The sequence below is a fragment of the Buteo buteo genome, chromosome 1 (assembly GCF_964188355.1).
Source record: "Buteo buteo chromosome 1, bButBut1.hap1.1, whole genome shotgun sequence".
NCBI classification, from domain to species: Eukaryota; Metazoa; Chordata; class Aves; order Accipitriformes; family Accipitridae; genus Buteo; species Buteo buteo.
Window position 1 is genome coordinate 60,617,147 of NC_134171.1, and position 12,419 is coordinate 60,629,565.

Genomic DNA, 12,419 nt, shown 5'->3' on the forward strand with positions numbered 1-12,419 from the left:
CCTTTGCCGCGATACAAAGCAGGACCCCTTTCACTCTCCTCTGGCACTAAGGAGCTCCCTTCACCCTCTTCTTCCACAGTGCTTGTATCAGTTCCTGGCGTTTGTCCCACCAAGCAACGGGAGCCTGAGAACACCTGGCACGGCGGCGGTAATGGTCGATACCCAGCATCCACTCACGCTGCTGCTCAACAGCTCCGTGGGTGACAGAGAGCTCTGCAAGTATGTGGCCCAGCCCCAGGGAACACATGGATAGGTCTATCCTGTATTTTGGGGCTTTTTCTTGAAGCTGTGTGCCTATTTATTGCCTGCTCATCACCTCCGTTTTCCTGACTGTTTAGACCTGGAGTTCAGTCTTCCCCACGCTGCTGTAGCTGTGGCGTACGTTGTAATTGTGCTGAAAGGTTCTAGGCGCAAGCAGGAGCCGAAATGGTATGCGTTGAGCCAGCATGTGCAAGCGCGTAGTTTCTCTTGCAGAGAGTCTGTGGTTCAAGAAGACAGGTGATGTAGCAGGCAGTGCATGTGTGGTAAAGCATATGTCTTGGGCTAGGGGAGGATAATGCTTGCAAAGGCAGAGCCAGGTAGCTCCTTGCTAGATCACGCTGTTAGGCCAAGTTTTCAGCTTGCCTTTCCTACAAGCATTCAGGCTTACAGCCCCCCAAATGCTGCTGTGGTGCCTGCACATAGTGGTGATGGCTCAGCAAGTCTCGTTTCCTTTATCCTTTGCAGGATTCAGTATCATTTTGGAGAGTTTGGCAATTATTCCCTTGTGGTAAAGACCCTAAGTGCAAGCACCAAAACTGTTTCTTGTGACCTAGTCATCAATGAAGGCCCTATCAACAGCTACCTCCGTATGTAATGCTCTGTTTTCCCCTTTCATTCTACAACTTGCATGTCTCCCAGCAGAGCCAACTTCCTAAAAAGCCTGTGCAGCCACTCATGCTGTGCTGAAGATGTGTTGTGGGCTTGCTCCTCTCTCAGCATCTTACCTCCTTACATTTTATACACCTGTCTTGAGGTCCTGACCAGGATTGAGCCTCTTCACATGATAAACTGTATGACCACAACCTTTTTGAGGCAGGGATTAGCGCAGAAAAATCAGTGGGTGTGTGCCCAGAGGGAGGTATTTTTGTAGTTAGTTCCTCTTTCCCTGCATGTTTATGTATGGGCACAAAATCCTCCCTCTTCTTCCCTCTGTCTTGCTTCTCACACAAAATGGGAGACAATTCATACAGTATTTGGATTTTTGTTTGTTGTTGTGCTTTTAATTTTAAACCTCACATCTTGCTTTTTTGTCCATCTCTTTTCCAGGGCTCTTTCAAACTCTCATCTATATCTCTTCCATTCTGTTCCTTTACATTAGGTTATTCTTCATCCTTCCAGCTTTCTAGCTGTAAAGAAAAATTCCCCATGCTTGCAAACCTGGTGTATTACCTCTCCCCTGTCTTCTTCATGTTGAGGCTGTTTCTAAATCTCTGGTTTCTTCTTCAGAACATATAGCACATAGAGTCTTTTCTCACCATTGCCTTGTGATGCAGTGCAGTTGTATTTTGCCTTTTTTTATGCTGAGATGTGCAGTCACTGAGCTGCACTTTGAGACTAGCCTGCTTTTCTTTTGGGTTGTTTTGGGGTCTTGTGGGATGTTTTTTTCTCTGGCACTTAGGCTGGGGATATGTATTGCATGGAGAAGGTGGTGTGATGATTAGGTGGGTTGGGCTTTTTGTCATGTTTGTGTCACGCTTGGCCAAGCCGAGGCTGTGGAATGGTTTTGTTAGACCATTTATAGAGTTGTGTTCTTCTCTCTTTCATGTAGCCATTGTCTTTGCTTTCCTGGTTTACATGGGGATCCTTGCTATCCTGATTGTGGGGCGCCTTTTTATGAAGTAAGTGAACAGTATTTTAATACCTCCTCGCACATGAAGTGGGGATGCCAGTTTAAAAACACGCATCATAGTGTGGTAGAGCTTCAGAGTCCCACCGTAGCCCTGTTTGCAGATCAGATCCTGTTACCAGGCTGCCATGTACAAGTTAAGCTGTGGTAGGTCTCCATATGATAATAAATCCAGAGTGATACAATTTCCCTTGAGGCGTTTCTTGCAGCCTTATTAGCTTGTGTGTAGAGTGGTTACTGCAGAGCAGCTGATGTCTGCTGTAAGCTCACACACACCCAGCCTCATCCTCCCATGGCTTGTTCCTGGGTCTAGCCCTGAATCGGTAATACGAGTCAGTGGGACCTAAGCATGTGTAGCATATGCAGCCTTCTATCCTGTGTACTGAATGATGTGAGTCATCCCTGCCTGTAAACAACCCGAGAATAAAGCCCCTGAACCTGAGCTTGTGGCAGTGTAATTACTTAGGTGGGCTTAACTGAGGTCCCAGGTACTGAATCTCAGTATTATGTGTGTGAGCTGGGAAAACAGAAATAGGGACTGTCCCAGCTTTTGATTTATGCTGCTAAATAGTTAATATTAAGATGAAACTGGCTATAAAGTATTTCTTGTTTTGTGTTTTAAACTGTTAATAATTTTCAGAATTGATCCAGTCAGAAACTGGGTTTACAAGAAACTGAACCCCAGAGAAACTGATCATCTGATTAATTCTGTGAGTGACCACAGTATCTTTCATTTGCATTCTGTAGTGTTTTCATCTCTCAGGAACACATGCTATCTGGACATCTGGGGACTTGTTTATTACTAATCATCTTCCCCTTGTGCATGTTCCCCTTGGCAAATCTTGTATTGATGTCAGCCAGGCAATTGTATGTCAATGGAGAGTGCTAGACTGGGTTTCCATGCAAGTTTAGTGGATTCCCAGTAGAACTCTTGCAAGTCTTGAACATATAGCTTTGTGCCCTCTTTAGTTCCCTTAAAGCAAACATGTTGGTGAAAATACTGTCCCCTTCTGACATAGACAATGTAAGGGAAGGGAAGAAATGTCAGCTTTCATGTCTGCTTCCAGCACAGTAGAAATTTTAGCAGGATCTACTCTTAAGTCAAGATTTCTCTAGCAGCCTAGAGCTGGCATTTCTACGTGAGCTTCGTTTTGTACTAGAATATAGATAGATCATCACAGTCTGGGCTTCACATCTAGGAGCTCCAAATATGTCTAGAATCAAAAGACTTGGGAGCAGAGCTGCAGCAATTCTTGTAGTTGTTCATCTCCATAGCTGTGTTACAGTGATGTCTGCTTCTCTATGCTGTCACTGGGGGCTGATCAGAGTGATTTAGGAACTTGATTGGAGAGAAGCCACTCCTGTGTTTAAAACGATTAATTTTCTGCTGGTTTAGCTCTCTAAACAATCTCTCTGATGTGTCAGAAAAGTGCCAGTGGTATGGGATGGATCCTGTTTGAGAGTCAGCAACTGGATCTGCTCAGTTCTGTTGTAAAGCAGCACTCACAGTGATAGCAGTTCTGTGGCTGATTTGGACTGGACCCAACTATCATGAGTCTCGAACACAGGCTCTTTTCACTGTATTATTGTTTCCATCCTGGTCAAAGGTGGAGTGTGGAGCATCTGCAAATATTATTGCAATATGGTGGAGCCATGAAGGGGCTAGAAGTAGCAAGTGGGGAAACAAAAGGAAAAGGAAGTTGGGGAGAACAAAGACAAACACAGTATGTGAAAGTTTGCAGTTTGATGGCCTTTGTTCCCTAGGCAGCTGATGCAGCTGCTGACTTGTCCTTCGTGTGTCTGGTTTGTTCCCAAAGGAGCTTGGGTCCCCGAACACAACAGACTCCGTTAGCGGTGATCCCACCCCGCGTTTGTGGAGCACAGCCTCTCGGCAGCGGCTGCGTTCCCTGGACACATTCCGAGGGTGAGCATAAGACCTTGCTCAAAAGCAAGTCTTCCAAGAAGAATGGGATTTTTCCAATGGCCATCTGACAGTGTATGGAAATATATAGCAGATGGATGGTTCAAGGCGGTCTATTTCACTTGGAAGATAATCAAGGTTTTAATTATTGGATTTTCCAAAACACTTTGCAGTTGATCTAGTTTGAGGAAACATTAAAGTTGTGGCAGAGGGTGGAAAAGAACAACATATGTTCAGTGCGAAAACTCTATGTGAAGGAGCTTACTCTGGTTCACCGCCACCCATGATCTTTGAAATGCTGCTTTCTAGTTGGCAAAGCTGGAAACCTTGTACATAATCTTGCTTTAAAAATAAAATAAACCAGATCTCACAGTTATAAACATTTTAATGGGGGTAAACATTAACTGTGTGTTCATATATATGTATTTCATCAACATGTGATACTTTGCGTGTGGTTTTTTTGTTGTCTTTCTAGGCTCTCTCTTGTAATTATGGTGTTTGTTAACTATGGAGGAGGAAAATACTGGTTCTTCAAACATGAGAGTTGGAATGGTAAAGTACAATTGAGACAGTTAATCTGGGTTTTAACTGCAGTGGTATCTAGATATGGTTAGCATTCCAGCTGCTGCAGCAAGCTGTTGCTTAGCTGAAGGCTGGGACACTCTGCCAGTTTGCCTCAGCAGGGTATCTGGCCTGTTAGGTTAATGGGCAAAGCAGTGTATAGTCCTGCTTGTCACAACACAGTGATGGGATGGTTTCAGATCACAATCGGTGTGTAATCTTTCCATTTAAGACACAGGTTCATATCTTTAACTTTTCTGTGTTGTTTAATGACCACAGTCAAGCTGATGGTGCTCAATGCTGTACAAACATAATGCCTTGATTGGCAAGCTGATGGGGAAGGGGTCAGGCATTGTGCTGCCCTAGTGGGGAATAGCAAAGATCCCATCCCTAAAATCTTTCCCAAGACACAGCAATCAGTTCTGACCCTGTTTTTGAAGAATGGTAAAAGCAGTGAAGCAAGATGGTTAGCTCTTTGTAAGTTTTGTTTATAACATGTTTTAGATTTGGGGGCATCAGATAATTGCAAGCAGCCTGCAATTCCTCTGGAAACTCAGCAATAATGTTGTTAAAATTTAGGGAGGGTTTGAGGTAAATAATGTGTTCCTTCATATTTCTCTGTAGGATTAACAGTGGCAGATCTGGTGTTTCCATGGTAAGTCTTCCTGAATAATAGTTCTTGTGTCAAGTGATTCTTTATGTTAAGGGTTGCAAGCAGAACACTCTGTGTACCTTGCCTCCATGTGGAAATGTATCTGGAGGGGAGAATTTGCGTTGAACGGTTGATAGGAATCTGCCCCTCCGGATAACAGCATCATCCTTATGAACCAGTAGAATTGCTAAGTGCTTTTGGCCGCCCCACATCCTCCTTCCTCCCCCCACACAGTGTCAGTGGGAGGCCCAGGGTTACCTGCCAGTGCAAGTGCAGTATCCCCAAGGAGCTCATTGCCATGCTACTGTATTGAAGGCAGTCAGTCTGGCAAGATCCAAAGCTGGACTGATATGTATCCAGAGATAAAATAGCTGAGGGAATTCTAGATTAAGCTAATCTCTCTATAACCAGGGAATGGTCTTACAGGGAAGCAATTATCCCATGTGCCCCTAGCATGCTTCTCTAAAATACACACCGGTTGTGGTTACTCTTGGAGATGGCAGCTGGACTCAGACTAGGAACCTAATCTAGGGGGCAGGAGCGGATCAGTTCTGAATTTGAATCATAGATTTGCACCTTGTGTTTTACTGCTCTGAAGATGCTAATTTAATTTTGAGTAATGGAATTTTTTTGGTGGCATATGTATTGCTGCAAAAAGACCAGAATGCAGTTACTTCCTTGAACTTTATTGCCTCAACTGGCCACTGGAAGAGGTGGAAAGGTCCCATAGTGCAAGTTCAGTTGTTTGGGAATTTCTAGCAATCAGAGGAAATACAGTTGTCCAATTTCACTCAATGCATGCATTTCTGTTGGGCCAATGCAGGCTACTCTTAGCTTTAGTGTTTGCTGTCATGCACATGTGTGATGAGACATCCATCAGCTCCATTTCCCATCTGTTGTGTTCTCCAGGTTTGTGTTCATCATGGGGACATCGATATCATTGTCACTGAGCTCCATGCTGAGGCGGGGAAGTTCCAAGCAGAAGTTGCTTGGGAAAATCCTCTGGAGGAGTTTTCTGCTAATCCTGCTGGGAATCATAGTTGTGAATCCCAATTACTGCCTTGGACCATGTGAGTGGAACTTGCTCTCTTCCTTGTATTTCTGCAACTGTTGTTCTTGCCTCCTTGGCTGGGCTGTTGAGAAAACAGTGTCAGCCTTGCTGTACTGCATGGGGGCAGTTTGGTATCCTGTAGAGTGCTGTTCAGTTCTGCACTGATGTAGTTCTCTCTGTCTGACCCGTGTGCCGACCACTGTTTATCGTCTTAGTGGTGACTTTCCCAGGGTTACGATTTACAGAAAGTGGGGTGGCAGAGTGGGGATGTCCCTTGTACCTGCAGGTGCAGTGGGTCTCAGCTCTCCCTGGAGAAGGGTAGCTTTCGTATTTACAAAAGAGACCATGTCTGCTCCTCTTCCACATTGCTTGCATGTTTTCCAGTGTCCTGGGATAATCTGCGTATTCCTGGTGTGCTCCAGAGGCTGGGATTCACATACCTGGTGGTTGCTGCTCTCGAACTCCTGTTTACAAGAGCTGGGGCTGAGAGTGGAACCTTGGTGAGTTACATGGAGAGATGACAAGTGATACTGGCATAGGGTTTGGGAGCTTTTGCTCTTGTTTGGGCACAAAGACCACATGAGAAATGATGAGAAAATGTAGTGTCTTACCTGATGTGTAGTACAGTGTGACCTGGCAGAAATTTTGGGGAACACACACTCTTCGGTGTCCCAGTCTGCATTTTATCATATCTAGCTTTGCTTTATTTGAGGATTTCACTGATCCATTCAGATGGTGCTTAGAAGCAGGCATTCCCAGGCACTTTGATGACTTTCCACTGCCAAGGGACCCCAGGGACAGGCATCTGTATGCAGAGTCCCGTGGCCTGTGTTTTGTCCAGTTAATTTTGGTAGTGTTTTTTCACAGCAGGGGAAAGTAATACTGCTTTTTGGCCTTTCTGGAGTCTGTTTTCCCAAAAAGCTTTTGTTCTACTCGTGAATCAAAATCCCTTTTGACATTTACCAAGCTAAAAAACATTGTGGGCTTTTGTTTTGGTTTGGTTTGTTTCTCTCCCTCCCCCAAGTAACTAAGTGTCTGGAAATCATTTGTGAAGATGAAAGGTCTGTTGGTAGAACCCAGTTCTGTAATGACAACAGCTCCCTCTTGTATCTGGGAGACTGCCTGCCAGGAAGTACAGGATGTCCCCAAGGGCATGTTTTTTACTTGCCAGCTAATAAGCCCCTCCCTCCATCTCATGCAGGAGATGCCATGTCCTGCTCTGCAGGATATTCTCCCCTACTGGCCACAGTGGATTTTCATTCTGATGTTAGAAGTGATTTGGCTCTGCCTGACCTTTTTGTTACCAGTGCCAGGTTGTCCCAGGTAAGACTCTGCACTCAGACTACTTTCTGTGGGGCATCAGATTGGCTTTCTTCTGTTGAGTTGAAAATACATTTTATTAGCCATGGGGAAAGAATGAAGAGGAAAGCTTTTAGGCCAGCAGGGTTAAAGGAAGCATTCATCATGTGAAAAAACTTTATTTACTTTGGTACTAAAGTACCAGGTGTTATAAAGGTGATGTCATTGTTCCTTTCTATCTAAAGAAGAGGATTAAAATCTCCCTGAGGTCTGTGTACAGCAATATATGATCATTGCAATGTCATCCCAGTCTCTATCTTTGCCCCTTTAAAGGGTCAGAACTTGCAGAGCAGGTGGAGCAGCCGGCTGGGTAGCCAGGGCTCAGCTGAAGCATTGCTTTAGGCTCCCGATACTGCCTGCCTCCTCGTGACCCAGCTGCTTGTGGCATTGCAATAATCAAAACAAGGTGGCCACCACCCAGCTGTCATGTAGGACCTGTGTTTCACTGTGTGCCTCTGGCCAGGGAAAATATTGAGCATTTAGTGGCTGGGCCAGTGGCCCTGCTACTATTCAGGTGGAGTGTACCAACACTTTGTGCCATAACCTGTTTGCCTCTATCCTAGGGGCTATCTTGGTCCTGGGGGCATTGGAGACTTTGGAAACTATCCCAACTGCACTGGAGGAGCGGCTGGTTACATTGATCGTTTGCTTCTTGGAGAAAAGCATATATATCAGCATCCTTCTTCAAGTGTAAGTAGCTTTTGGTTTGCAGCGTGAAGCCACAGGTGAGCACTGAACATAGCTGTCAGGAGTGGCTTGGAAATGATACATGCAGGGGGATGGAAGAGAAAGGAGATTGGTTGCTCAGGTGCCCTGTAACAACTCTTTTCTCTCTAAGGTGATTTACCAAACAACAATGCCGTATGATCCTGAAGGGATCCTGGGGACCATAAATACCATTCTTATGGCATTTCTGGGACTGCAGGTACCTCTTTTCTTTCTGGCTGTGTGCTATAATGGGAAGATTTGAAGGAATCTTGGAAGTGGGGAGGCAACTTGGTTTCTTCATTTAAGGCCGAGACTGGTTCTAACAAAACCTTTTCCAGAGCAATGCTTTCAGGCTGACTTAGGCTGAGGTGAGTGTCAGAGAAGTGGAATCTAACTTGGCAGTAGCTTGTATTAGATAAACCAAGACTTTTTCTCAGTTTTTGTAAGGGATGGACACAAGAAGTTTGCAAAATATCCACCCAGAAACTTCCTTTGCTTGTTTTAAGGTTGGGCTTATGCTGGGAGTAGGCTGGCTCTGCATGTTGGAAAATAGGGCCAAGAGACGCATAGACTTCACAGCTTCATTTTAAACATATGGTTTTAAAGGTTGCAGCTTGTACATGTCCCCCATTGCTAATTTTCTGCTTGATATGCAGTGTTAGCTGTCTTGCATAGGTGCTATGGGCATGCTCACCTTCCCAGACACCAGCGAGGCAGGGGTTCACATCAGTGTTACCAACCAACATCAAAACCTCACAGCTCACCACTGTGTTTAAAATAAGATATCATGATGTTTTTTGATGCAGTTCTAGTTAGTCATTGCTGGCTTTTCTGTCTGTGCAGTAGTTGTTAACCAAACTGAAACTCTTGTGCTGGGAAAGGAATATTACCGCATGTAGCACTGGGTAAAAATTGATTGGGAATCTCTGTGGGGCAGAGCTTGGAACAGAAGTGTGACACTGAAGAATTAGTCATCATGACATGCTTCTCAGTGGTGCATGAAAAGGAGTGTGCTCCGAGCAGGCCAGGGTGCGACGTGGCGCTGTGGAGAAGCTGTTGGGGCTGGCTGGGGAGTTGATGTGGCATTGTTCCTTCGAGCAGTCCTTGCTGAGGGAGGTGGAGCTTGAGTCACATTGTGTTAACCTAATAAGGTTGCTTGTTCCCTTCCTCAGTGTTAATGTAGCAGGGAAGGGAGAAAAGGTGCACCTCTATTGCCGAGTGAGTTGCATTTACATATTTTCCCCATTTGTGTCCATTCTTTGCAAAGAGTTCCCATTCTGAGCCTTTCAGCCACTTAGTTGATACAAATCCTGTTTCATGTTCTCTGTCTTGGCACCGGTTACCAGTGGCAAGTATGCCTGGCTCTCGAAATGTAGTAACGTTTATGGGCATTAATTCATTTTTTGTATTCTTTTTATATTAGGCAGGAAAAATTATCTTGTTCTACAAAGACCAGCACAAACAAATTATGAGTCGGTTCGTCATATGGAGCATAGTAATGGTAAGTCAGATAGTTAGGTAGCTCTTTAACAGACATGTATTTTTATGCAACATAAACTTGGTATTTCTGAAACATGTTGCAGTGGTTATATAAACTTTAGCAACTTTCTATTTCAGGGAATTATTTCTGCTATCTTGACAAAATGTTCTAAAGAAGAAGGGTTTATTCCCATAAACAAGAACTTATGGTAAGCAAAAAGCAAAAAAGCATACAACTTTTAGTATGATTTTGTTAAAGAACTATTTTACCTTGGAGAATGTTATACCTTTCTTATCTTGAGATCTGTCTGTATCATATAGTTCTCTAATCTTGCTACTGAAAATGTGTGTAGGTCAATATCGTATGTGACAACCATGAGCTGCTTTGCCTTCATCCTCTTACTGCTGATATATTACCTTGTGGATGTCAAGAGACTATGGTCAGGTGCTCCATTTTTCTACCCAGGTCAGTAAAATCATGGCAGGAAACTTATTCTTTCCAATTCCTTCTGCACTGATACTATACTTTTATGTATTCTGTGCTTCCCTTGTCTTTAAAAGAGTTGGGATTTAGAATGAGGTAACCTGAAGGATGCCAGAATGATTAACTTGAGCTGAATCTTTGCATAGAACTGGGACACTCAAGACCAGATACTTATGAGAGGGACTGTCAAGAATGAGAGCTGGAAGCTGCTCTTGCCCTGTGACTGTTCTCAGTTTGGTCTTGAGTTAAGGTCCCAGGGAACTGCTGGCTAGTACCAAGCAAAATACCACAGCTAGTTCGTAGTTGGTTTTGGAAAGGACTGCTGCGACTTGGGTAACCTAATGGGAAACTCCAAGGCCTGTCAACAGAGTAATACCACTTCTGAAGATGTGGAAGACTAAATCCCCTGGGCAGCTGTGTAGGTTCTGTCTCTGTGTTTTTAGATAAGCCTGTCTCCCAAAGCATCCCACTGTGGTTTTAACCACACTGGGCTCTTGGCAAACATCAGAGTACAGAATGCAAACCCACAGCAGAGGGAACCTTTCAGCAGCTTTGGTGTCTGGTGTCTGGACAGGAAGATGGGTAGGGTGACAGCATGGTGTCATATCTCCTACCAGAAATCCCAGAGCTTTGAAGGGCAGTCAGCATTTGTTTGTAAAGGCAATAGTTCTGACCAAATAGGTTGGCACTTGGCCATCCTGAAGACCATACCTGTGATTATTCTCCTTGTCAATAAAATTGCAGGATACTGATTTGGTTGTATTTTCAATTGAGCATGTACGTTGTCTGTATTTCTTTCCAATAAACGTTTTGGGGGAGAGAGGCCCTCAGACTGTATTTGAAAACACACGTGTAGCATCTCTGGGGCAAGTAACATTAGCTGTTGTTGTCTTGGTGCTGCTCTGTTTCATAAGCCTGGCATGCCTCTGCCTGCTTACTCTGAAGCAAGCTCATACCTGCTCATTCAGATGGTATGACCTGTGCTTACTTTCAGGAATGAACTCAATCCTGGTCTACATTGGACACGAAGTGTTTGAAAACTATTTCCCTTTTAAGTGGAAGATGCAAGACAGTCAATCCCACGCAGAGCATCTGACTCAAAACCTCACTGCAACAACTCTTTGGGTCATAATATCATATTTACTTTACAGGAGAAGGATATTCTGGAAAATCTGATAGAGGGGGTCAAGGTGTAGCAGGCCTAGATTCTTGATGGGGCAAGTGCCTAAGGTGGATTAGCCTGAAATATTGCCACTTGTGCTAGGCAGTATTGCTAAAAAGGGATACTAGTTCAAGTTTATGGTGCCATGGAAGTCATCAAGACACTTTTATGTGACTTAAGGGACAATATTTTTCTATTTAGCAAAAACTTACTAGTCTACTGCAGTTGCTCTCTTTCTGTTTTCTGTATTTTGTAAATATTTTACTGATCTCCCTCCTTAATATAGAGAAACAACATACTGCAACAGTTGGGCAAAGACAGCCTGATGGTGCTTACAAAACGAACTGCAAGGGATATGGGTGGTGACTGAAAGGGGTTATCAGAATGGGACTATGATAACAGTCACTGCATCTGACAAGGCACTCCCTAACTCACATGGTCTGGAGTTTGCGTATACCCTTGGCACTTGCCACGTGCCTGTGCCACTCTGGCTACTGGCACACATTTAACTCGGCCATCTTTTTGACTTGGCAGCGCTGGCGGCATCCTCAGCCCTGCACTTGGGTTGGTGGTACAGTGACTGTCTGGGAAAGCTCAGGGGCACCTCTGTGCTACAGCATGCTCTAGAAAGTGGTGACTCAACTGAGCATTCTTCATTGTGTTCTTCCAATCTGGTCTTGGATCAAAACCTTAGGTTTAGGATCCTGCTGAAGCCTGCTGCCAAAGATGTCTTCTGTTGGCTTATTAAACAGCATGCTGCTGCTACAGGTTTAGCAGCCCATCTGTGCATGTTCTGGGCCTTTGTATTACATACCTCTAGCATGGATAAGGTCCAAGTTTCACGTGCTACACTCTAAGAGTGCAGAAAGGCCGGTTCCTATTGACTATGTATAATCACTTGGATATTACTGAAGTTTGATCAAAGCGATCCTCTTTAAAAATGGATTTACATAAGGGCCCTGAATCTGAAAACCAGCAATACGGGTAGAATTCAACTAAAAAGGAGGAGATAGCAGACCAATTCAATGTAAGATATTAGTTTTTGGCAACTCGGGAAATTCACTTATGCTGTGATTTCCAAACTAGTGCTAATAAAAAGCCTGAAATACCTTGCTATGTTCTCTGTGTATGTATAAAGATGGAAAGAACTAAGA

The 12,419-nt window shown here is 44.2% G+C and overlaps 1 protein-coding gene across 6 annotated transcripts in view; it reads left to right on the forward strand.

The window, feature by feature from the left end:
• Positions 1 to 12,360, forward strand: part of HGSNAT (heparan-alpha-glucosaminide N-acetyltransferase) — a 29,299-nt gene extending 16,939 nt beyond the window's left edge. For 4 of the 6 annotated variants that reach the window (XM_075033187.1, XM_075033203.1, XM_075033196.1 and 1 more), the window contains 16 exons: positions 80 to 219; positions 727 to 848; positions 1,811 to 1,880; positions 2,529 to 2,598; positions 3,706 to 3,812; positions 4,285 to 4,361; positions 4,995 to 5,025; positions 5,932 to 6,092; positions 6,458 to 6,573; positions 7,275 to 7,396; positions 7,996 to 8,122; positions 8,271 to 8,357; positions 9,564 to 9,641; positions 9,758 to 9,828; positions 9,973 to 10,085; positions 11,098 to 12,360. In XM_075033187.1, the coding sequence (XP_074889288.1) occupies positions 152 to 219; positions 727 to 848; positions 1,811 to 1,880; positions 2,529 to 2,598; positions 3,706 to 3,812; positions 4,285 to 4,361; positions 4,995 to 5,025; positions 5,932 to 6,092; positions 6,458 to 6,573; positions 7,275 to 7,396; positions 7,996 to 8,122; positions 8,271 to 8,357; positions 9,564 to 9,641; positions 9,758 to 9,828; positions 9,973 to 10,085; positions 11,098 to 11,279 (1,602 nt within the window). In that variant the 5' untranslated portion in view covers positions 80 to 151 and the 3' untranslated portion in view covers positions 11,280 to 12,360. Of the gene's footprint in view, positions 1 to 79; positions 220 to 726; positions 849 to 1,810; positions 1,881 to 2,528; positions 2,599 to 3,495; positions 3,613 to 3,705; positions 3,813 to 4,284; positions 4,362 to 4,994; positions 5,026 to 5,931; positions 6,093 to 6,457; positions 6,574 to 7,274; positions 7,397 to 7,995; positions 8,123 to 8,270; positions 8,358 to 9,563; positions 9,642 to 9,757; positions 9,829 to 9,972; positions 10,086 to 11,097 lie in introns of those variants that run through there. The other 2 variants (XM_075033220.1, XM_075033211.1) reach the window with 2 other exon arrangements.
• The last annotated feature ends 59 nt before the right edge of the window (positions 12,361 to 12,419 follow it).